At 42.9% G+C, this 21,358-nt stretch overlaps 1 protein-coding gene across 1 annotated transcript in view; it reads right to left on the bottom strand.

Annotated features, from left to right (window-relative positions):
* Positions 1–13,600: 13,600 nt before the first annotated feature.
* ZNF831 (zinc finger protein 831) overlaps positions 13,601–21,358 on the bottom strand; it is a 61,349-nt gene continuing 53,591 nt past the window's right edge. The window contains exons 5-6 of the mRNA XM_045528859.1: positions 15,187–15,347; positions 13,601–14,446 (exon numbers count right to left, since the gene is read on the bottom strand). Coding sequence (XP_045384815.1) covers positions 13,601–14,446; positions 15,187–15,347 — 1,007 coding nt within the window. The remainder of the gene's footprint in view (positions 14,447–15,186; positions 15,348–21,358) is intronic.

Genomic DNA, 21,358 nt, shown 5'->3' with positions numbered 1-21,358 from the left:
CTACTCTTCACCATGTGGCCTCAGGCAAGTTCCTTGAACTGTTGAGCCTCAATCTCCTCATCTGTCAAATGAGAGTGAAAATAGTACTTACCCGGGAGGGATGTCCTGAAGATCAAGGACTTAACACAGTGGTTTTCAAAGTGTGATCTGGGGCCCCCAGGCCCTTTCAGGAAGTCTGACACGCCATTGTCACAACAATGCCAGACGTAATTGGCCTTTTATACTCTGACTCTCTTAGGAGCACACAGTGGAGTTTTCCAGAGACTACATGGTATATGATTTTACAATAGACATTAAATGAGATGTGCAAAAAAAAGAAAACAATGCCCCCTGTTCTCTAAATTCTTGTTTTAAAAATGTTATTTTCTATTTAAAAATGTGAAATGAGTTTGTTATTGTTATTTTAAAATGAATTAATGCCAGGCATGCTGGATCATCACGCCTGTAATCCTAGCACTCTGGGAGGCCAAGGTGAGAGGATCATGGGGGTCAGGAGATCGAGACCAGCCTGAGCAAGAGCAAGAGCCTGTCTCTTCCAAAAACAGAAAAAATTAGCTGGTGAGGTGGTGCACACCTGTAGTCCCAGCTACTCGGGAGGCTGAGGCAGAAAAGATCGCTTGAGCCCAGGAGTTTGAGGTTGCAGGGAGCTATGATGACACCACTGCACTCTACCCAGGACAACAGAGCGAGACTCTGTGTCAAAAAAAAAAAAAAAAAAAAAGAATTAAGAAATAATTTAAATGTTTCCAGTTTTAATTTATAATACAGTATATATGGGTAGTTATTTTATAATAGGGATTTTGTAACAAGAGCTGTTTGGGGTTCTCAATCATTTTTAAGGTACCCAAGGCCAGATCCAAAGCATTCTGGGAAACACTACTAAATGCTGGCTGTCAGTATTTCACTTAAGCAATAAACCTGGGAGGTGGTTCTTATTGTCCCGATTCACAGGAGGAGAAACTGAGGCATGGAGAAGACTCAAAGCCAGACAGAGATTCCGAGCAGAGCCAGACTCCGGTCCCAGGGTCTGTCTGGGTCAAAGCCTGGGCGCTTTGTCAGACACTGAATTTATTCTCACTGTCTCCCTTGTTTTATCTAGCGGCCAGTCGATTCTTAGTCTGCATATATTAGGCACTCTGAAAAGGCTTGCTGAACGACTCAGTGGGACGGACGAGAGTTTCAGCTCATGCAGGATAATTCAGCAGACCTTATTCTGTGCTGCCATGAAGCAGGCCCTACCGTGCTGGGCTGAAATACACTTGCTGAGAGCAGGGGCTCGTGCAGACTGACTTCTGAGTCTCTGGTGGCCACCACAGGCTGGACTCACAGTAGCCATCCAATGTGCAAATAAGCAAGTTCTGGGTTCTTTTTTGGTGGGGGAGTTCTCCATGAAAACAAAAGTATTTCTTGTTAAAGAAGACCCTCAGTTTCTTATAATCAGCCCCATCACAAAGATCTTGTCCTTTTGTCTGAATACTAGAGAAAACTCTGGAAGATTAACACAGGGGGATCTCACAACACTGGATGCTAAAGAATTTTCATTAATTAGGAGAAGCCTTCCTATGCGACCTCTAATCTTATCTTGACATTTAGTAAACCCCTGAAATATCATTTAAAGCCAGACACAATCTACCTTTTGTCCCTCTTGACTTTCAGGGTAGAAAATGGTTGAATGTGTCCAGAGGTATTTCACATATCTGAATTCAGTCCAGGCCAGAGCTATGGCAAGGGCTTTGCAGGAAGGAAAATAACAAGTGCTTCGACAGACAGCGGACAAAGTTGGGGCCCTTCCAGACTGGGGCTTCACACCCCCATGGTGCCCACCCCACATTCTCTAATTGCATCTTTTCCGGGCCGGGGAGGTTCTGCTCAAGCGCGTACACACACGGGCTGCACCTCCTGGCCCGCCACTTTCTGCTTTCTGGTGCACCAGGTAGTCATTTGAAATTCATATGTACGTAATTGAAAGCTACCTTTCCTCTCGCTGCACGTGAAACCACCAAGCAGTGACCACAGTGGTGATTAATAATATAGCTTCCCCCATCCTCCAGCTTCTAGGTTTAGGGTAGAAGTCAATTAAATTTCCACCTTTAAGTTCCCTGCTGCTCCAAAGTATGTTATTTTATTCAATCTGTCAGTAATTACCAACAATCTGATTATAAAATCAGAGTCCAATCTATGGTGTTTTTTTTTTTTCCTGCTCCATCCTCCTATAGGCTCTTTCTCCCCCTGATGAAATAGTGTTGAAATCCGCACAATGAGGTTCTGATCCTCAAGTGTTCCCTGCATGTCCCATGTCTAAGGGTCTCTCCTGGCAGAGGACGGCTTCTTCTCCAGCTCTGTTAATGTACTGTGGCAGATGTGTCCCACGGGAGGGGACTGCAGCTTGACTTTCTTTGCTGCTTGTGAAAATTGAGTTGTCACAGCACAGGGAGTCGAATATCATTTATAATCCCCCCGTTGGGGAGCATTTAGCTGTGGGTCAGCCCCACAGGCCAAGGCAGGTACCAGGACAGCTGTGACAACAGGCCCATCTTTGTTACCCGCGGGCTCACGCTGCCTTCAAGCTGCTGGTGATTTAAGATGTTAGATGTTCCTCTTTTGCAACAGTTTCCTTAATTAAAGACCAACATGCATCTTCTGTTCCCAGGCTCCGAGCCCTGAAGACACTTTGAAGACAGCAGACGCTGAAGCACCAAATAAAAGATGACTCGGGACACTGACACTGACCCGGGAATTGGGCTTTTAATTGGATGATCTCGGTGGGGGAGAGCTCTGCTACTAATTGAAAAGGTTAAGCTTTCAAACTTTAAATCTATGTTAAATAGGGACCGAGACTGCGGAACAAAATGAAGACGCCCCAGCAGGAGAGGAGATCTGAGTCGGGGCAAGACCCCAAATCCAGACACCATCACCGCCTGTTCTTCCTCAAGGCAAAACTCCGTGTTTTCCCAATGCTCCTCTACCATTCTCTCTGAACGCCGTGGTATTGGGTGGGGGTGACGGCAAATAGGAAGAGAAGCTTCTGGAATTTTCTCAGATCCCAAGTCATTTAAATTCTGTTCTTACAAAGGCAGAAGAGCAACTTCTCCTACCACGAGTCCCCTAAGACACAGCAGTGGACGCAGACACTTGGAATCTTCTAGGTGTTACGGCAACTTTTCCCCTTCATCGCTTCATCCAGATGAAGGCAGAAATTACAAGGTGAGTCCATTACCGAGGGTTTACGGACTGCCGCCCTCCAATCTTGTGGTTGACTGACCCGCGAGCGTTTCATTTCACAGCTCGGATTAGTCCGAGGAGAGGGGCTGCCGTGAGGAGCGCAGTGGCCGCTTCGGGGGGACGAGGAGAAGCACAACGGGGTCCGTGGGCTTGTGCGCAGCTCTGAGCAGCCCCCCTTGGGCCACACTGAATGAAGCTGCTTTAGTGTTAGTGATCCCCGATTTTCTGAAAGAATACAAACCTTGTAGGCAAGCGCACACATTTACATTTTCAGCCAATTTCTACCTTTCTAGTCTCAAAAGAACTTGTTCCTAGATCCCCAGACATGATGTAGACTTCTTGGCGGTCGCATTCAGGGTGACTCCTTAGCTCCGCCCACAAAGGCCCCAGACCTGGCCCTGGCCCTGCAGCCTCCCCACACTTACCCCGCCAGTTGCTCCAACTCTCAGCTCCCTCCCTGCAAAACCCACTCTGGGCAGCCTGATTCATTCTCCAGAGTTCAGCCTAAGGTCCCCACTCTTTGGGTGGCCCCAATTATTTTCTCTCATCTCCCCTGATGAAGTCCCTTAATAGCATTTATCAGGTTGTAAATAAGTAACAGGTAATGTTTTGTTTACCGCTATCTTCTCTCTCAGGATGTGCCTGGCGGATGGCAGATGCACAATAAATATTTGTTGGATGGATGGAAGGAAGGAAGGAAAGAAGAATGAAAAGAAGCAAGGAGGGAAGGAAACAAGAAAAGAAAGAAGAGTAAAAGGAAAGAAGGAGGAAATGAAAGAAGGAAAAGAAAGAAGGAAAGAAAAAAGAGGGAAGGGAAGAAGGAAAGAAGGAAGGAAGGAAGAGAAAGAATGAAAGGAAAAAGAAGGAAGGAAGGAGGGAGGGAGAAAGGGACCCAGTGGAGCTGTGCTGTAGCGGATGCTGGGATGTGCACCCAGACCCCTCAGTGAAGGACAGCAGCTGGGGGTGCTGCCTGCAAGCAGCCTTCAGCCCTCTGTCTCTTCGGGGATGGCTTTGACTCTAGAGAGGGGCCGCCCCCAAGGTCACACCCTTCTTAGGTGGCCCTGGGCAGCCCACATTAAATGCTGGTGGATGCAGGCGTCTGAAGTCCTGGGCTAGAGCCATCCTAGCTCCAGAGCAGCCGTGTGTCGGTCGAGGCTGCTGTAGCCTGTATCAGCTCCCTCCCTGCCCACCCCGCTTTCCTCCTTTGCTCAGGTGAGGGTGCCAGTGGTGACTCCCTGATAAACCTCTGGCACGCTGAGCTCCACCTCACAGTCTGCTTCCTGGAGAACTCAACCTGAAGTAGTTATAAACCCTCCTGATCCAAGGCCCTCTGCTTGCAAATGGCTGCCCACCAAAGCCAGCGGTAAACCCATTCCCCCAAACCCAGGCTCCCAGGAGGGAAAACACCAAGTGATATTCGCAGCTGCACCCCTAAGGGAACCGTAACAGTTTTGGCAAAAACCTTACAGGAAATGGCCTTTCTGGAACCACTTTTGAAATCAGTGATGAGACATCTAGAATTTTCTTTCATGTGATTGAAAATAATTTTAAAAGTAGAAAAAGTCACAGGAAGTATAGCCTGGTGCCTGGCAACATACTCAATATCCAATAAATGTTTGTTGAAACAATGAAAGCTTCTTTTTTCTTGTTCTCTGTTTCTCCCCTAAGAATTTAAAACCAGAAAAAGATAATAAGACTAACACATTCAGCCCCATGCAGTTATTTTCTCCAAATCACTTGTTTTTAGCACAAAAGAGATAACTACTTGCGATGTACTTTTCCATTATTTTCTTTGTGCAGGAGGTTTTTAAATTAATTTATTCTCTTTCTGCATCAGGTTGTCTTATAATTGAGGATGTGAAGCGTTTGTCTTCCAAAGGCTTTCTGGTGATTTCTTTTTTGCTGTTAACATCTTCTTTGTCTATGCCTGTAATCCCTGCCAAATTGCCCACGGAACAGCAACTCAAGTGCATAAATTATGAGACCACATAGGCATTGGGCACATCTATTTGAGACTAAATGTCTTAGGAGAGAAGTTTTCTCTTTGCAAATCAAACACAATCAAACCTTGATTAACTAGAACATTTGGGGGATGGGCAGCTCAGATAATTCGATTTTCTGGGTAATTTCTAAGTTAACCAGAAATCCATTGATATTTTCAAACCCTGATGCAGGAAAACCTTTATGAAATGTGTTTTTCTTCTTGATACTCCCAGTAGAGAAAGTAGAACATAATGGAAAATTTTAGAGGCAGAATGTGGTCATGGCATGGCAAAAATGTTGGGCTTTAGGGCTGACGCCCTGGTGGTAGTCACTGCGCTGCCTCTGACTCGAGCCAAGGCAAAACCCTGCAGTCCTTGGCTTTGCCTAAGAGGAAGGAGATGGGAACCGATGCACTGGATTGTCCCGACCGGGTGCCCCGCACCAGCATCCGTTCTTTCGCATTCCATTTGGCTGAAGAGGGTGGTAGAGAGTTTGGGTTGCATTTGCCCTCACAGCAATATCCTTTCCTTCAATCCACAAATATTGCCCTAAGGCCCCCTCTGTGTCCACGTGTGGATGGTGAGGGTAAAGCAATGAGCCACAGCTGTTGCAGGGACTCACCTTCATTTCTCCTGGTTCTTTCTCCTCAAGGTGGAATGGAGAGCATGGAAAAAAATGAGATTTGGGGTTAATCGAACTATCACCAGCAGATGTCCTGCTGTGAGTCAGCTCTAGAAGCAAGTCCTGATGCAACTGTGAAAGCTCCCTGAGGGTGTGACGGGAAAATACTGGGCTGGACTAAGCACCCTGGACTTGGCTTCTGGTCCTGCCAAGGGCAGCCCATCTCCCCACTCTGGTCTCATTGTCAGTATGACGACTGAGCTGTTCTGGGGTCTCCAATACACGCCAAACATACCTTCTGAGACGAGGGTTCCCAATTCCAGGGCTAGTGGCGTTGTAGACTGGATACTTCTTTGTCACAGGAGCTGTGCTGTGCATCCTCGATGTCGGGCCACCTCCCTGACCTCTGCCTACAGATGCCAGGAGCACCCCACCCAAGTGGTGAAATTAAAACTGTCTCCAGACATTGCCCAACGTCCCCTGGATAGTAAAATTGCCTTCTCTGAAAACTACTGCCTTAAAGGGTGATCTCTGAACCTTTCCTGAGTAAAAGAATCTGGGAATGAGCACATCAGGCATCAAATATTTGATGGATTCTTTCAAGGAAGATAGGTCTGAAATAACACCCACCTTGGTTTCTTTACTAAGAGGCATTCGTTCCCTACGCACCTGGAAATTAACACTGTAACACAGGTGGCCCCAAGTTACCATGCTCAGGTGGAGGAAATGCTTACAGACACTAATCGAAGCTACAAGGAGGGTAAGAAAAATTATAACCACAAGACCAGTGAGACATGCTCCTGCGACCATCTCTTCTTGATGTAAGAAGAAATGAGATTGTTGACATGAAACAGAGGAGATGAATCTTAATGCACAGGATGATTTCTTCTTCTCTGCTGTGGAAAAGAAAATTAAAAATGCTTATTTGCATTAAATGTTTTGAATGAGGATAAAGGTACACTTTCTAACATCCCCTTCACTTTCTTCACCTGTAGCGCCATCTGGTATGATGTCATTTACGTACTTGTTTGCCTGTTCATGAACCGACACTCCCTCCCGCCACGTAAGAGCTCCAGGATCTCGTACGTAATTTTCTCCTTTATATCTTCATAAGCCTGCTACAGACTCAAGCACTCAACAAACACTGGCTGAACGAATAAATGAAGTAATGGAAAATAGTTGCTAAATTCTGAAATTGGCAAATAGAGACTTCTCTAGATGGCTTTGTTGATCTCTGATAATGTAATGAATCTTCACAAAGAAAGGAACTGGGCCATATTATTTACCTTAGAATCTTTTTTTCTCCCCCTAACCCCCAGTGAGCCATCTCCATTTGTTTATCTAGCAAACATGCATGAATGCCTGCTAGGAGCCAGGCCCTGTCCCAGCAACTGAGAACACTGAGACAAAGACTCCAAGGGCCCTGCTCGAAGGTGATTTCTTTGGGGCCCGTATGTGTAGCTGTCTCATGTCCTAGCTCATTGGCCCTACTCCACCCAGTTCTTTATTTTAACAGGAGGAGGACTTTTTGAGTAGATCTTCAGTGTATCCTCTGTATGTGTGTGTGTGTGTGTGTGTGTGTGTGCGCGCGCGCGCACGAGCACCCAAGGAGGCTTCCTTAGAGCAAGTAAGTCGAACTACAGTACTAGCATTTGTGGTTTGCCCATCATACAGACAAAACAAGCCTAACTATCTGGCCTTCCATTTATGATGGAGCCTGGAGGCCTCGATCCTACCGAGTTATACCTTGTTGCACACAATGTACACCCACAAGGCACCAGATGTCTGTGGCTAAAGACAGGCTGGGCCACTCTGTCCCAGATGCTGTAGGTACAAAACCACTGGTTTCCTACAGGGATCCATTCACTCACACACTTCCACAGAAAAATAGTTCACCTACTTCTGGGCTGAAATAGCCATGGACTAATCCCAGGCTGCTCAATCATAAAGGCCATTGAATTTGCCTCTGGCAGAAACTAAGGAGAACTGGAAACAGATGTCTGTCACAGCTGGAGACCAAGGCCCCAGACACCAGCAAGCCAGTCTTTCTGCATTCACAGCCCAAAGTTCAACATGCTGTCACCAAGCAGGAGACTTGAAAGGTGCTCTCCACGGTTGTTAGTGCAGCCAAATCCATTTGCTTCACATTTACAAGTGTGGAAGCAGATCTTTCTGCAGAACCGATGGCAATGCTAGGGCTTTGGCTTGAATCCCTTACTGTGGTGTCCTGTACATCATTTCACACTCACCAGCCAACCAACAAAAAACAACAAAACAAAAACACATATTTATGCAAGACATTATATGATTATTCCTTTGAGACTAGAAGATGCAAAAATCCTTTGATCTGAAATGCTAATTATTCAACTATAAAGTTGGACTGAAGAAATTTATCTGATGAACCTACAGCTCAGCTTGTGGTCATAAGTTCCAGTGTCTTGGAGAAAAAATGGGGACAGAGCTGTGCTTAACAGGAACTAGAATAACTAGGGAATCTAACAACACATGTACCTTTTAGATAAGTTCAATGTTTCCCCAAGTGCAGTGGGTTTACCACCGGTGGTATGAAGATGATATTTAAGTGGTACATGGATGAATAATTTTTAATAATCGTATTGTATTTTAATGCATATTAGAATATATATTTAACTAGAAAATTCAACTTGACATTTCACAGATATTGCATAGGGCAATAATCACTTCTTTAACATAGCGATGATTTAAAAGTATTAAGTAAATAATATACTCACATGTGGCATGTTAATACATATAGCAAAAAGCATTAAAATCATTCTCAAATGACTGAAGTTTGAAACTGATGGATTAATTTATTACTATCAGAGTTTGATAAGTTAGGGAAAAAGCTACTAAGAGCCATCAGTTAGTGTATCTATTCCTTCCGTGTCCCATTCCCACTTTTTCTCCCAATGCATTGGGCCCCCACTGACTCCAAGTGCCTTCAAGAGGTATATTCATACAAGAATGATACTGTGTTGGGCTGCAAAATAAGTCTACTTATTCTTGCAAGCTTCGTAAGGAGGTGTAATTTTGATTCAAGGATGTTTTCTCTGTTAATGAATAATATTAAATATCCAAGAAATGTCAATTCCCAGGGGGAAAAGTTCTGGAGTATTGCCCTGTGGATGGTGCTCTCTTGTGGCTTCAAAGTTCAGCTACATTTAACAATCTAAAAACACATTCTTAAGTAATGAACTATAAAACATGGCAGATTATGACACACAAGACATGTGGGAAAAGGAGACAGCACAAGAAAATGTGACAATATGTTGTTACCTAATCCTTTTGTTGAGTAGAAGGGGACACCAATATGCTGGACAGAGCATCTAGTCAACTGGTTGGAAATTATCTGACGTCCGATTCATACAGGATATTGTTTGTGGTGGTTTGGGTTAAAATGTTGACAAGTTAAGTCACACAAGACATTTTCATTTTGTTTTATTTTTATCAAAACAAAATAATTTAACCAAATAAATTTCAACAAACAACCAAGAAGCCAATCGTTTCCCTGATTATGAACAATCATTAAGTCCTGAACAGTTGACTGCATATATAAGATTTTTGAGTCAGCCTCTAGGGCTCCAAGTGGCAGTGGCTGATGACTGTCCCTGGCTCCTGTTCTTCTAGTGGTAAAGTAATGTGCTCAAATGTCCCTGTACTTCTTCAGACCAAATTATGTATATTACCATGTAAGTACCAAACATGGGTGAGAAGAATCATATAGGGTAGAAATCTAGCACACAAGATTTTCTAGGTCCTACACCTGTATTTAACAAGTCCTGAAAGACAAGGACAAGAAATTGTGCTTAAGTATAGAGAAATGTAGTGTTTCAAAAGCCAAAGAGTCTTCCACACATGAACTATGAGAATAACAACTGAAGTGAAGAAAAATACACAAGCCCTGCTTGCTGCAGTCATAGAAATATGATCGCCCATAGAGCCAGTCGGGCCATTTTCTCCTCACCATATTAAATTATGTCTGGGGAGTTGAGCAGCAGCACATTCCGATAATGATGACAGTTTCCATAACTATAAAAATCTGCTGCACCAGGCAAATTTTGTGCAAAATGCAAATTTCTATGCTGGGGAAAAAAATGAATAATGTGATCATTCTAAGTAATGAATGTAAATGCAAGGAAATACTTCTTGGCATGAGACTGCAAATCCTTTATCTTTCATGCCAGGGACTGTGGTCACAATGCACGTCTGCCAGGCTACTCTCCCAATCTCAGCTTCAGAAGAGATTTTTCAGAAGGGAAAGTCTCACTTGACCTAGGTCACTCCTCATGCTATTGGCAGTGTTGTAATTAGAATTCAGAGATACCCCCCCCATCTTTTTTTTATCTCTTGGCAAATGAACTACAGGTTCTCCTGGTTACTGTGAGGTGTGCAGCACAGGGGGATCAGCTTTGTCTAGAATCTCAAAGGTCACAGCTAATAGAGGGATGAGCTGTTCATCACTGAGCCTGACCGCGAGGCGGAGTCAGGCTATCCGCCAAACACCACAGACTTTAAGCGTCATTTAACAGTACAGGTTGCCAAGAGGGAGGTAAAACCTCTTCCCCGCCATAGATTTTTCACAGCGAGATCTGGCCGGGAGTAGGTACCGTTGGAGAGAGGAACCTGGAGGTGAACCTTGAGCCTCACGGGCCGTGGCACTTCTCTGCCTTGCCCTGCAAGAATGGCAGAGAATTCAAGGTGGCCTTCACCTCAGGACATGCCAGCATCACTGGAGCTCTCCTCCGTGGAAGAAGCTGAGGTACCAGCTGCTTAAGACACTTGCCTAAAGATACGATAAAATTAACAGCACTGGGGAAAGAGGGACGTCTCTGATCTTTAAACTCTGGTTTATCTTGTTCTAAAATAAATTTGTTTTCCCTTAACCATTATGCAGTATATACTTGTAAAGTGAAAAACTGTAGCAAGCACCGACTGATAATACTGAAATTTTATTTTCAATAACCAAAACTGAGTTCTAGTTGCCGATGTTATCCTTAAAATGTATTCCTGTAACTGCATTTCACTTTAAGAAAGCCCATAGGAAAATTAAGATTTATAAGATCAGGATTGTTCCTTGCTTTATAAAAGGATTCTTCATTTAAAAAAAAAAAAAGCTTTACTTTAGGTTGCATTTCAATAGGCAGCTCTCTGTCATGCAAATTACATTTTCAATTAAAAAAAAATCCACGGCAGTACAGTTTTTCACAAATTCACGTTACTATAAAGGTACACTTGTAAACACTGTCACCTACTAGCTAAATGACCAGCTGAGGGAGGTCAGGTTGGCAACCTGCTCACCTTCGTAAGAGACACAAGGAGTTAAAGAGATGGAAGCAACATCTCACCATAGTTACCCTATCTTGGGATGTGGCAACCAGCAATGGTGGCTCATAGAATAACATAGCCTCCACCACTATACTGAGGTTGGTGCTCCTTGGAGCTATGATGTACTGATTTAGGACCAGTGGTCCAGGTGACACCTGAGCAGCCACCCAGAAAGCAAGGATCTAGAAGATGGTTTTTCCCTTTGGCTAGTACCTCCCAAGACAAAGGAGACAATTAAGCCTATAGATGTTATTTTCCACTCACACAGTAGTGTTGTTTTTGCTTTTAATCTTTGAATTATGAGCCAACATTTATAAACTGAATGATTTGTACCCCAAAATCTCAAACTCTAGGAAAAAAATTAGATGGAGCTTCCCTGAACTCATATTCTTCATAGCAATGATTGGCTGCTGTGTTTCAGCTCCTCGTAATCCCACCCAAACTTCTTGCATGGGGGACCCCCAGGACAACATCTCCCGAGAGGCGTATCTCCAAGCCACCAACTCCACGTCTGTAAAGGAGGGGGCAGCTTCTCCAGCGTTCGCTCTCACCAGAATTGGAACTCATCTTGTCCAACTCTCATTCTCATCTGGGGAAACTGGGGTGCAGAGAGGGTCTTAAGCAAGACTTCCCAGCTAGTTAAAGATCAAGTCAGGACTTCACTCTCTCACTCCTGCCGTTGGCCACTTTCCCGCACTGCCTCTCTTGTTACAGTGGCGTGGCTAACTCGAAAGGCCAGATAATCTCCACATCCCTTTTGTTTGGTTTCGAAAGTACACAGAGTGAATGTCTAACATCCGTTTTACTTCCCTTCCTATGTTTTGCTTGGTGGGGCTTGAAATCACTCGGATAGTGATGAGTGAGTATGAAACGACCACAGACATGCGCTAAGTAACCAGGAGGAGATGGTCTCACACTGAAGTTTACTATGAATAACACCAAAATTGGAAAATTCACATGAACATACTTGATATTTGACCATACTCAGTCACAGGCAAGGACTTTCTGAAGTGCGTTCATGTGTGTGAGACGTTTTGCTTTGCTGCCTTGCCTTTGAAGTACGGGATGTCATATGAACATCGTTACATCAAAGTTAAGCCAAAAGAGCTCGCCTATAAATTTCAAATTGTACAAAATCATACCAAAAGCAAGTATAAAATTTTATTGAAATGCAGCAGTGTAAACCTCTTTAAGTTTGTCCTCTCCCATTTAAGGAGAGGGAGAGGAAGGCAGTGAATCTGAGGCTTTGCTCGCTGGGTTGGCTGACGTACATCTGCTATTTTCTTCTGCACAGGGGCGCACTGGCTTGGAATACTGGAGAACTTTATCTGTGCTGTTCTGACTTGCACAATACAGAGGCTGATTTAATTTGACAGGAAAGTAACACCAAGCCCCCAAAATAAAATTACTGAGATGTAAAACAGCGTCAAAACTCCAATTAGTTTTGTATCCTTGAAGCTTCTGGAGGAAATCTAAAAGGTTCCCGTCACGATGAGCAGGCATCAATTTAAGCTGTACAGATTACTAAAATGTAACCCTCTAATTGAAATTGCTCAGAGCACAATATGACAAAAAGAATCAGAGGAAAATAAGTGAATTTTTCCCCCTCAAAAAATGACTCATTACTGAGAGACTGTTCTATTAACTTTTAACACAACGTTCCTTTGCAAGAGCCAGAAAAACCAACGGTCTCAGAGGTCTCAACAGAAAAGACCCCAAGCACAAGAACAGTAGGTGCTCATGTCACTTGTCTATAAATGAGCATTGACCATTTATGCAACATTTATAAATAATCAGCATTTCACCAGATCATAGGCATAGGAGAGAGTATATTTACAATCTCCACGGAGGAGAATTACTCCGACCAAACTTCAGTTTTTGAATGTATCTGAATTTTGTTTCCCAAATGAACAGAAGTATCTTGATGCTCAATTCATAACTGCATCTCTTTTCAAGCTACCCCGATTATCCCAAGCAATGTCAGCACTCTCAAAGCAAACCCTCCACTTATTAACGGGGAAAGTCAGTTCCCTTGACTTTGTGGGGTCCACGTGTAAACATGCCGATGGTGGCTCTCTTGGTTCTTGCCATTTTATTGGAGGGAGGCAGTGAGGGATTGACACAGAGGATAAGACTGGGCGTCAAGGCCTCGTCACTGCCCATGTCGAGCATTCTTAGACTTTGCTTCAGTGCCACTTCTGCCGGCTGGAGGCACGTGAACATGAGTGGTGTGTGCCCAAGGGGTGCTGGGGAGGAGTGTGGCTGGTGGGGCTTTGGAGTTGGTTGGAGTTGGCTTGGAAGCAACTCAGAATGGCTTTCCTAATCTGTAGGCATTTCATGAACAGAGCTTAGTTCTTCTGCCAGCCTGATGACATCTACTTGTGAAGCATCAACAGTCTTTGACCACAGACACCATCTTTCTCGGGAAGCTTCATATTTCTATAACCAATCGGTCTTCATCATCGCTGCTGGTGTCACTGAACTCCACACGAGTTTGCTTTCTCATTCCTTCCAAACTCCTCTTCCTGATGGATTTAGAAGGGGCTTCAGGGATTTCTGGGGGCTTCCCTGGGTGAGAAGGATCCACAGAACTCTTCAGAGTGATTAATCCAGATACTTGACACTTCCCACCATCATTTCCTAAAGTGGGGCCGGGAATGGCCATTTCCCCACATCCAGATTGGCCCCTGGAAGGAAAAAATGTCTTGTGTCTCCCTTCCTCTTGCTGTGAACTCATTGAACTTGGTCCTGAAGCTGGTATTTCAAGACGAGGCTTTCCAGTTGGCCCCAGTGGAACCAAACCTGAAATTCTTTGTCCAGATGAAGGATTCTCTGGTGGGAGTGTCTGTGATGTGCCCTCTGCCATAGCTTTGTTGTCTGGGAAGCTTTGTACCCGAGTATCCCCTACAGCCCAGCTGTGGTCTCGTGGCTCTGAGCTGTGAATTCCTAGGGCTGCGTGACCTGCTGTTGCCCCCAGAGATGTACTAATGGCAACCACAGAGGCAGCAATGTCATGGTGGGGAAAACTTCCTTGGGACCCAAAGGAAGAAGGCTCTCGAGCATCGGAGAAAGTGCATGGCTTAGGATCTGTTGAGACTTGATCCTGGGGGGGTAGTGGTGGAGTCTCCAGCAATCCAACATCAAGGCCTTTGCCACGGGATGGGGTGTTGTCACTAGCCACTGCCAAGCCTGCAGTAGCTGGCAGAAGCAACCCTGACACGGTGGCAGTGTCGTGGGGAGAACAGTCACTGTGCTCACCCACAGATGGAGAAATACCCTGCAACAAAGTGCAAAGGAAAAGAAATGGGGGGGGGGAAGGTTAATTGGTACAAAGAAAAATGGGGTCAGAAACGTGGTCCCCGATGAAAACAAGGTCTGAGGCCTTAATGATTCTTTACCAAGCGTGACCTTCAATACGATGCCCTCAATAAGTTTCCATTAATAACTAAGTGGTGCATTTACTTGAATAAAGCTCCTTATTGATACAAAATAGGTTACTGAGATTCTATGTGTTTTTATCTGGCTTTGTTAAAAACAAACAGCTCAATTATCTAACTAGTTCTGAGCTTCCTATTTTAAGTAACTGCTGCTCAGGAAGTGTATGTCCTATTTTATAGTAACGTATATTCAAGTTTTTTCCAGATTGGCATTTTTCAAAGTGTGGTCTGGATTAGTATTTCAATGGTTCTCAACATGGGGTCCCACAACCCGCCTGGGGGTGATTTCACGTCACAGCAATGTCTGGCAGCATCTCTGCTCCATTCAGGTGTGAACTAATAACGTACATAGGATTTTTAGTAAATCATCAGAAATCACCCCAATGGTATCACAACCACAGTTGCCTATTCTTTCAGTGCAGATTGTGTGGAGGTATTTGTTTGCTTCATGGGCTTTTTGTGTGGAAAGCTTCATGGGTGATCCAAGCAAGTTTTGCCCCACTAAACAACAACAAGAAAAAAGGTGAGCTATAATCTAGGCAACGAATAGGTAGAGACAGGTCAAAATCGCAATTCCCACCTTCACAGTTAATTTGTCTACGTCCCTGGGAGTCCTTGAACTTGCAGTGGGAGAGAAGGATCCTAAAATTCGTCTGCAGTCATCTTCCTTCTCCTCTTCGTTCCCACCACAAAGAGACAGTTCCGAGGTGGCACAAGATGGCTCCTCCTGCAGATTTAGACCTGAAAGGGGGAGGCACATCTGTACACATCTGGAATTGTAAGATTAGCAGAGTTACCTCCCAGGAGGTTGTTCGTGTCTTCATGACCACCTCTGAGCTCATTAACCCGCATCCCACACGGTGTGTGTGAGAACTCAATGTATCTCCCACTGATTTACACTTGGTCAAATAAGATATCTCCACTTCTGCAAAGGAAGAAACAGCAAAACCAATTCCTAAAGTAGAAAAATCTCTAGGTTAGTTCACGTGGCTTTTTTTTTCCATCAGAATCATCTTCTTGGTCATGTTTGTTTAGGTTAATTTTAGATCAACATCAGTTCTCTGGCCATACTACCAGGTGGCCAGAGCAGAAGTTTCACTCCACGTATCATGGGAACCCAAGAGATACTCAGTCCCCATTAGAGCACCGGGCAGCAGGGGAAGAGGCTGGCTTGTGTGGTGCTGTTGTTGTGTTGTGGTTGTTATTGTTGTGTCTGTGGGGAAAGGAGGGCCCTGGCAATATGTCCACAAAACAGCCTCTCTGGCAACTGCCTTCCCCTTGCCCCTCACTCTGACTCTCTCCTCTGTTTCCACATGGTGACCTGGCACACATGTCAAAAGGACCACAGAATTTCAGAGAGGGGAGATTACATCATGATATGAGATCAGAAACACATTCTAGAAGGACTGTGTCAATAGAGAAAACACATTAGACCCACTTTTAAATGTGCTTTTATTTGGATTGAAGTTAAACATGCACAGAGTTTGCAAAAGTCAAACCTTTCTACTTATTAAGAAAAACAGCAGCTCCTGCCAACCCACCCATTTTTTCCCATCTTGGATTCTTTTGAGATTTATCTTCTTCACTTCTAATAACATGCCTATGGTACTACTTCTTGATTTTTTTTTTGTTTTAGTTTGGAGTATAACCTATGCCTTCTCATGGGGGGAGAGGAGGATTTAGCTTCTCTTCCAGCTTTTCCTCTTATACCCTTCACCACCCTACACATAAACACACTTCGCAGTCCTCTATCCTCTCAACAGCTACAGAACTCTAATCTCCTACTTTTGTTTAGGGGAAAATTCCATGTTTACATTATTACAGGAGCATGCCTTTCACACTGAGCCACATAGTGTACTATGATCATGTTACCTTTCTTGTCAAAATTGTTTTCCCTAGAGCTAATAATTATTTTGTTTTTTTAAACATGTTTGCTTAGTTTTCTATGGAATGATTACTAAAATCATTTAAAATCATTTCCCAACCTCCTCTCCAATTGTCTAAGGTTTCATTTCACTTCCCTAGAAATATCTCTCTTGAAACTTTCTGATTTGCTCCAAATGCTCGGCAGGCTGTGCTCCTGGGTCTCCCTTCCCCACCACTGTGGGAGGCAATAAAAAGCATAAATAGAAGAGTTCATGATCTGGAATATAAAGTTGAGGGAATTCCTCCAAAAGTAAAAAAGTAAGACACAGAAACAGAAAATAGGAGATAAAAAATAAGAAAAAGAGAGGATTATACCAGGAGGTCCAGTAACCTAATAGGAGCACCTCTTTCTTCACTCCTGGGCCTCCACAACTTCTTTTTCCTTGGATTCTTCTCTTGCTTTCCCAACACAAAACTTCTGTTAGCCTCATGAGAAAAGGTGCATGAAGCAAAATTGTTTAAATGCATTTGTGAGCCTATCTGGGTACAACATTCTGAATTGGAAATCATTTCCCTTCAGAATTAAAGATGTTGCTCTTCTGAGTTCTAGCTGTTGAGAAGTCTGTGGACAATATGATTTATGATTCATCATTCTTTGTGTGAATTCTTTTTGTTTTTTCCCCCCAGGAAGCTCCAAGGCTCTTCTTTATTTTCAGTGTTATCACAGTCCTGGGTCTATTTTCATTCAATGTCTGGGCATTTAATGAATCCTTTAGCTCTGAATCATGGCCTTCAGTTTCAGAAAAACATGGTTCTGTTTTTCTTTTTTATTTTTTCCCTCATGTACAACACATTGTTTTGAAATATCCATACATTGTGGAATGGCTAAATTGAACTAATTAATGTACGCATTACCTTACATACTTATCTTTTGTGTGTGTGTAGTGAGAACACTTAAAATCTACTCTCAGCAATTTTCATGAATATATTTAATAATACGTTGTTATTAACATTAATTATACCCATCATGTTGTACAATAGATCCCTTGAAATTATATGATATTTTTCAATTTTCTTCCCTTCTGTTTTGTCTTTTTTCTTTCTAGAACTGCTCTTATTAGATTGTTGGCCCTCCTGGTATAATCTTCTCTTTTTCTTATCTTTTATCTCCTATTTTCTATTTCTTTGTCTTCTTTTTTTTAATTTTGGAGGAATTCCCTCAACTTTATACTCCAGATTATGAATTTCTATTTATGTAATCATGTTTTTAATTCCTAAGAGCCCTTTCCTATGCTCCTTTTTGATACCATCCTGATCTTATTTCATGGCTCCAACATTTTCTCTTTTATCTCTGGCAATATTAATGATGGTTTGTCATTGTTGTTGTTGTTGTTGAAGTTTGCCTCTCTCTCCATAGTCCTCCTTCCAAGTTTGTTTGTTTTTATCTCTCTCTGTATGTTAGAGGCTTTCCTAAGATATGCAGCAATCTTGAATATCTGCTTAGGACCTAGGCACTAAAAAGCTGATTCAGTGCTGTTTGCAAGTACAGTCTATCAACTATGGGCCTCAATGCAGGGTCATCTGGTTGCCATGTTTAAATGGGAACTCTGCAGTGATGATCTCTAGGACTTCCACATGCACTGCTCAGCTGCTACAAGAGCAGTCCTCTGACCTCCTGCCTGGAAAGTACAGCAGGCTGACAGCATTCTAGAGCCGAACTTCGGGAAGAGATTTGGGGGCTCAATATGCAGCATTAATCATTTGGTTAAACCCTGTTTTCAACACAGTCCCCTCACTTGCTGCCCTGCTGAGTGACTTATCTGGGTGTCCCCAGCATGCTGTATGCTCTCCAGAGACCAAGTACGTCGTCTTCTGTAGAGGGAAGGAAGTTCCACACTCTGGGAAGTGGGGTGGCCTGGGGGTCTCAGGTCTGATTACTTCTTAGAAGTGTGACGGGGGGGGGCGGTGAGGAGGATATTACAGAGAGTCATGGTAGATGAGGGTATTATACAGAGTGAGGATAAATGACGGGCTTATTTTGGAGGGTAATTGGGGGGCAACTTTTATACAGTTGAAGGTCTCTCTGGAAAGGCAACGTCAGATATGAGACCTTCAGGATGGGAAAGAACCAGTCCACAAGGGATGTTCCAGACAAAGGAAGAACAAATATGGAGATGCTGAGGAGGACAGGAGCTTGGGGGATTGAGGGATCCGTGGGAGGCGAGCATGGGAGGAGGCGGGAGCAAAGCGGTACAACGAAGGTAGAAAAGTCAGCAAGGACTCAGACTCTGGTGGGTAAAAGTGGCTGCGGTAAGAAGTTTACATTTTATTCCACATTCATTGTGAAGAGGCCAATGTTTGCTGCAGGGGGGTTACATCTTTCAAAGATGCATGTTGCTACTATCTGGAGACTAAGTTGGAGGAAGAGAGGAGCAGAGGTGGGAAAACCAGCTGCAAGGAAACTAGGGTGGTCTAGGGGCCAGGTGGCATGGGTTGACCAGGGCAGTGGAGAAAATGGATGGCTTCAAGACGTGTTTTCTTTCTTATCCATGAAAAATTACCAGAAATTAATAATAAGGGTATACATTTCTTTAGCCCCATAGTTTACCAAGCGCAAGCGCTCACTCTAAGTGGATTAAGCTCTGTCCTCACAGTGACAAAACAACCAGGCAATTCATTCAATTCAATGAAGAAGTAAAATCAATTAGTATAGAGAAAATAATCAGATTGGCCAAATGTCTTCCCAACAGGTTGTTCGGGTTTTCAAGCTTAAGCAGAAAGGTCATGTGCGCATTTGACCAATAACTTCTGACTCATATGCGAAAGCGAAGGAAGAAAATCCATTGATTTAATTTGCTTTTGACCCTACAGTCTAGAGAGAAAAGTGAGTTATCTATAATAATTGTGAAAAATGCCCAAATAATGTCACTGAAGTGTGTTAAACTAATTTGGATTATTGCAGAAGGAGGCTAACTTGCTTTTAAATGAATGGCCCTTTTCAAAAAGTAAGTAGTGTCCTGGTCAAATTTTAAAGCATAGAATATGATCCTGTTTAGGTTTCAGCATCACACTCACTCTATGAATCACTTCCTACATCTTCAGAAATTACAAATTCCACCATCTTAATGCAATCTTCAGAAACTCGATTGCTCTTACACAATTATGTGAATCTTATTAGAGAAACCATCTCTCAGCACAGCTCTCTGTGGCATTCTGTTCTCCCCCTGATTAAAGGCTGCATTTTTAATAATTTCCCTCAGAAATAATTGCCAAACCACGTTTAGAGGAAGAGACTGCTTAAAGTGTTACAGCAATTTTAAATTTAGCCATCTTGAAAAGGCTATAGGAAACTGTAAAATAATTAGAAAGAAAATGAAGTGAAAAAACAACATGATGAAACTCACAACATGACTGGAGACATCTCTAATGCCAAACCTTCTTCTGGCTGTCTAATTTCTAGGCCTTATTAAAATGCTAATGAGCATATTACTTAAATATCATTACATAAAAATGTTAGTAATTTGACATATTTTTTGTTTGCCCCAATACACTAAAAACTCCATTAATTTGGGTTCCAGGACTCTGAATTATAAGGAAGGGACAAAAACAAGAGTCCACAACACTGGCTTTTGAAGCGAGCTGCAAGTATAAATGAGAGCGTAGGCGTAATCTCCTAGACTTAATTGATCTGAGATTAAATTGTTTCGAAGCATCCCTGCCATGAAAGGATGGACAATTTGCCAGCAATTAAAATTTGCAATTACTTAAAGAAGGCTAGGCAGATCTCTAAAAGTAATCACTTTGTATACCATTATTTGTTCATTTATTCAAATATTTTAACCTCATTTTTAGAGCCTGTATTTTTGAGTCCATTTTTGAGCCCACATTATTGAGCCTGAAATCTGTTGAGCATTGAACACGACGAGCATTCTGTGCCGCGAACTGTGCTAAACACAGGGAATTTGTTCACTGGAAAACGAGGCAGACATGCCTTTCTGGAAATTACAGTCTAATGGGGGAGAAAGCCAATAAGCAAATGTTTACACAAAAAAATTCACCAAGCAAATATAGTAAATACTATGAAAGAAAAAGCAAAAAGGTGCTACGAGATGGTGATGGGGGCTTGACCCAACCTGTATCTATAGAAAAGAGTAAAGTCACATATACGATAAAATCGTCTGACGTTGCCCCTGTCCTGGGCACTTTTCTAAGTCTGAATCATCCATTCATGTAATTATTCAACCAAAGTTCTTTAAGTCTCTATTGCATGCCTGACATTATACTAAAGGTTTTTTGACAGTAAATTTATTTGTTTTTGCAATCCTATTACAATTTTTGTTTATAAAGCCTATTTAGAAAAAATATAGAGAGAGCTGAAAATGAAGGAAGAAAAAGGCTTTATTCCTCTTAGGCAAGGAGAATGGGAGACATCACACGTCGATGCCAATCAGATAATAATCAGAAGTCAGTGGGTGGTTAGCAGTGAGTAGCAGCCTCGGACTTTACTTCCGCAGGCAGAAACGACCAGAAAAATATATTTATCAAGTACAGCCTCAGGTATTTCTGTGCTATCCTAATGCAATCTTTTGAAAGTTTGCCTCTGAGTAATCATAAATGAATCTTTTATTTCAGCAGCCACTTTTTGTAGTGATTCTCATCTCTTTTCTATTTCTTTGATGGAAAGCAATCAGGAGAACACCCGCCCTCACAGAAATCATTCCCTAAACGATATTCAGTGCAAAGTGATGTCTAAAATCTTGCTTTAAGTTAGAAATTTTATCATGTCCAGACAACGAGAGCATGCCCTTAATATACAGAGTCAAAATAGGATTATGAAATCGTGGAAGGAAAAAAGAAGATGATAAAAGAAATGCCATTTGAAAGAT

Source organism: Lemur catta, chromosome 17 (assembly GCF_020740605.2).
Source record: "Lemur catta isolate mLemCat1 chromosome 17, mLemCat1.pri, whole genome shotgun sequence".
Classification (NCBI taxonomy): Eukaryota; Metazoa; Chordata; class Mammalia; order Primates; family Lemuridae; genus Lemur; species Lemur catta.
The sequence above is the reverse complement of the archived record's forward strand: the minus strand, read 5'-3'. Positions and strand labels throughout refer to the sequence as shown.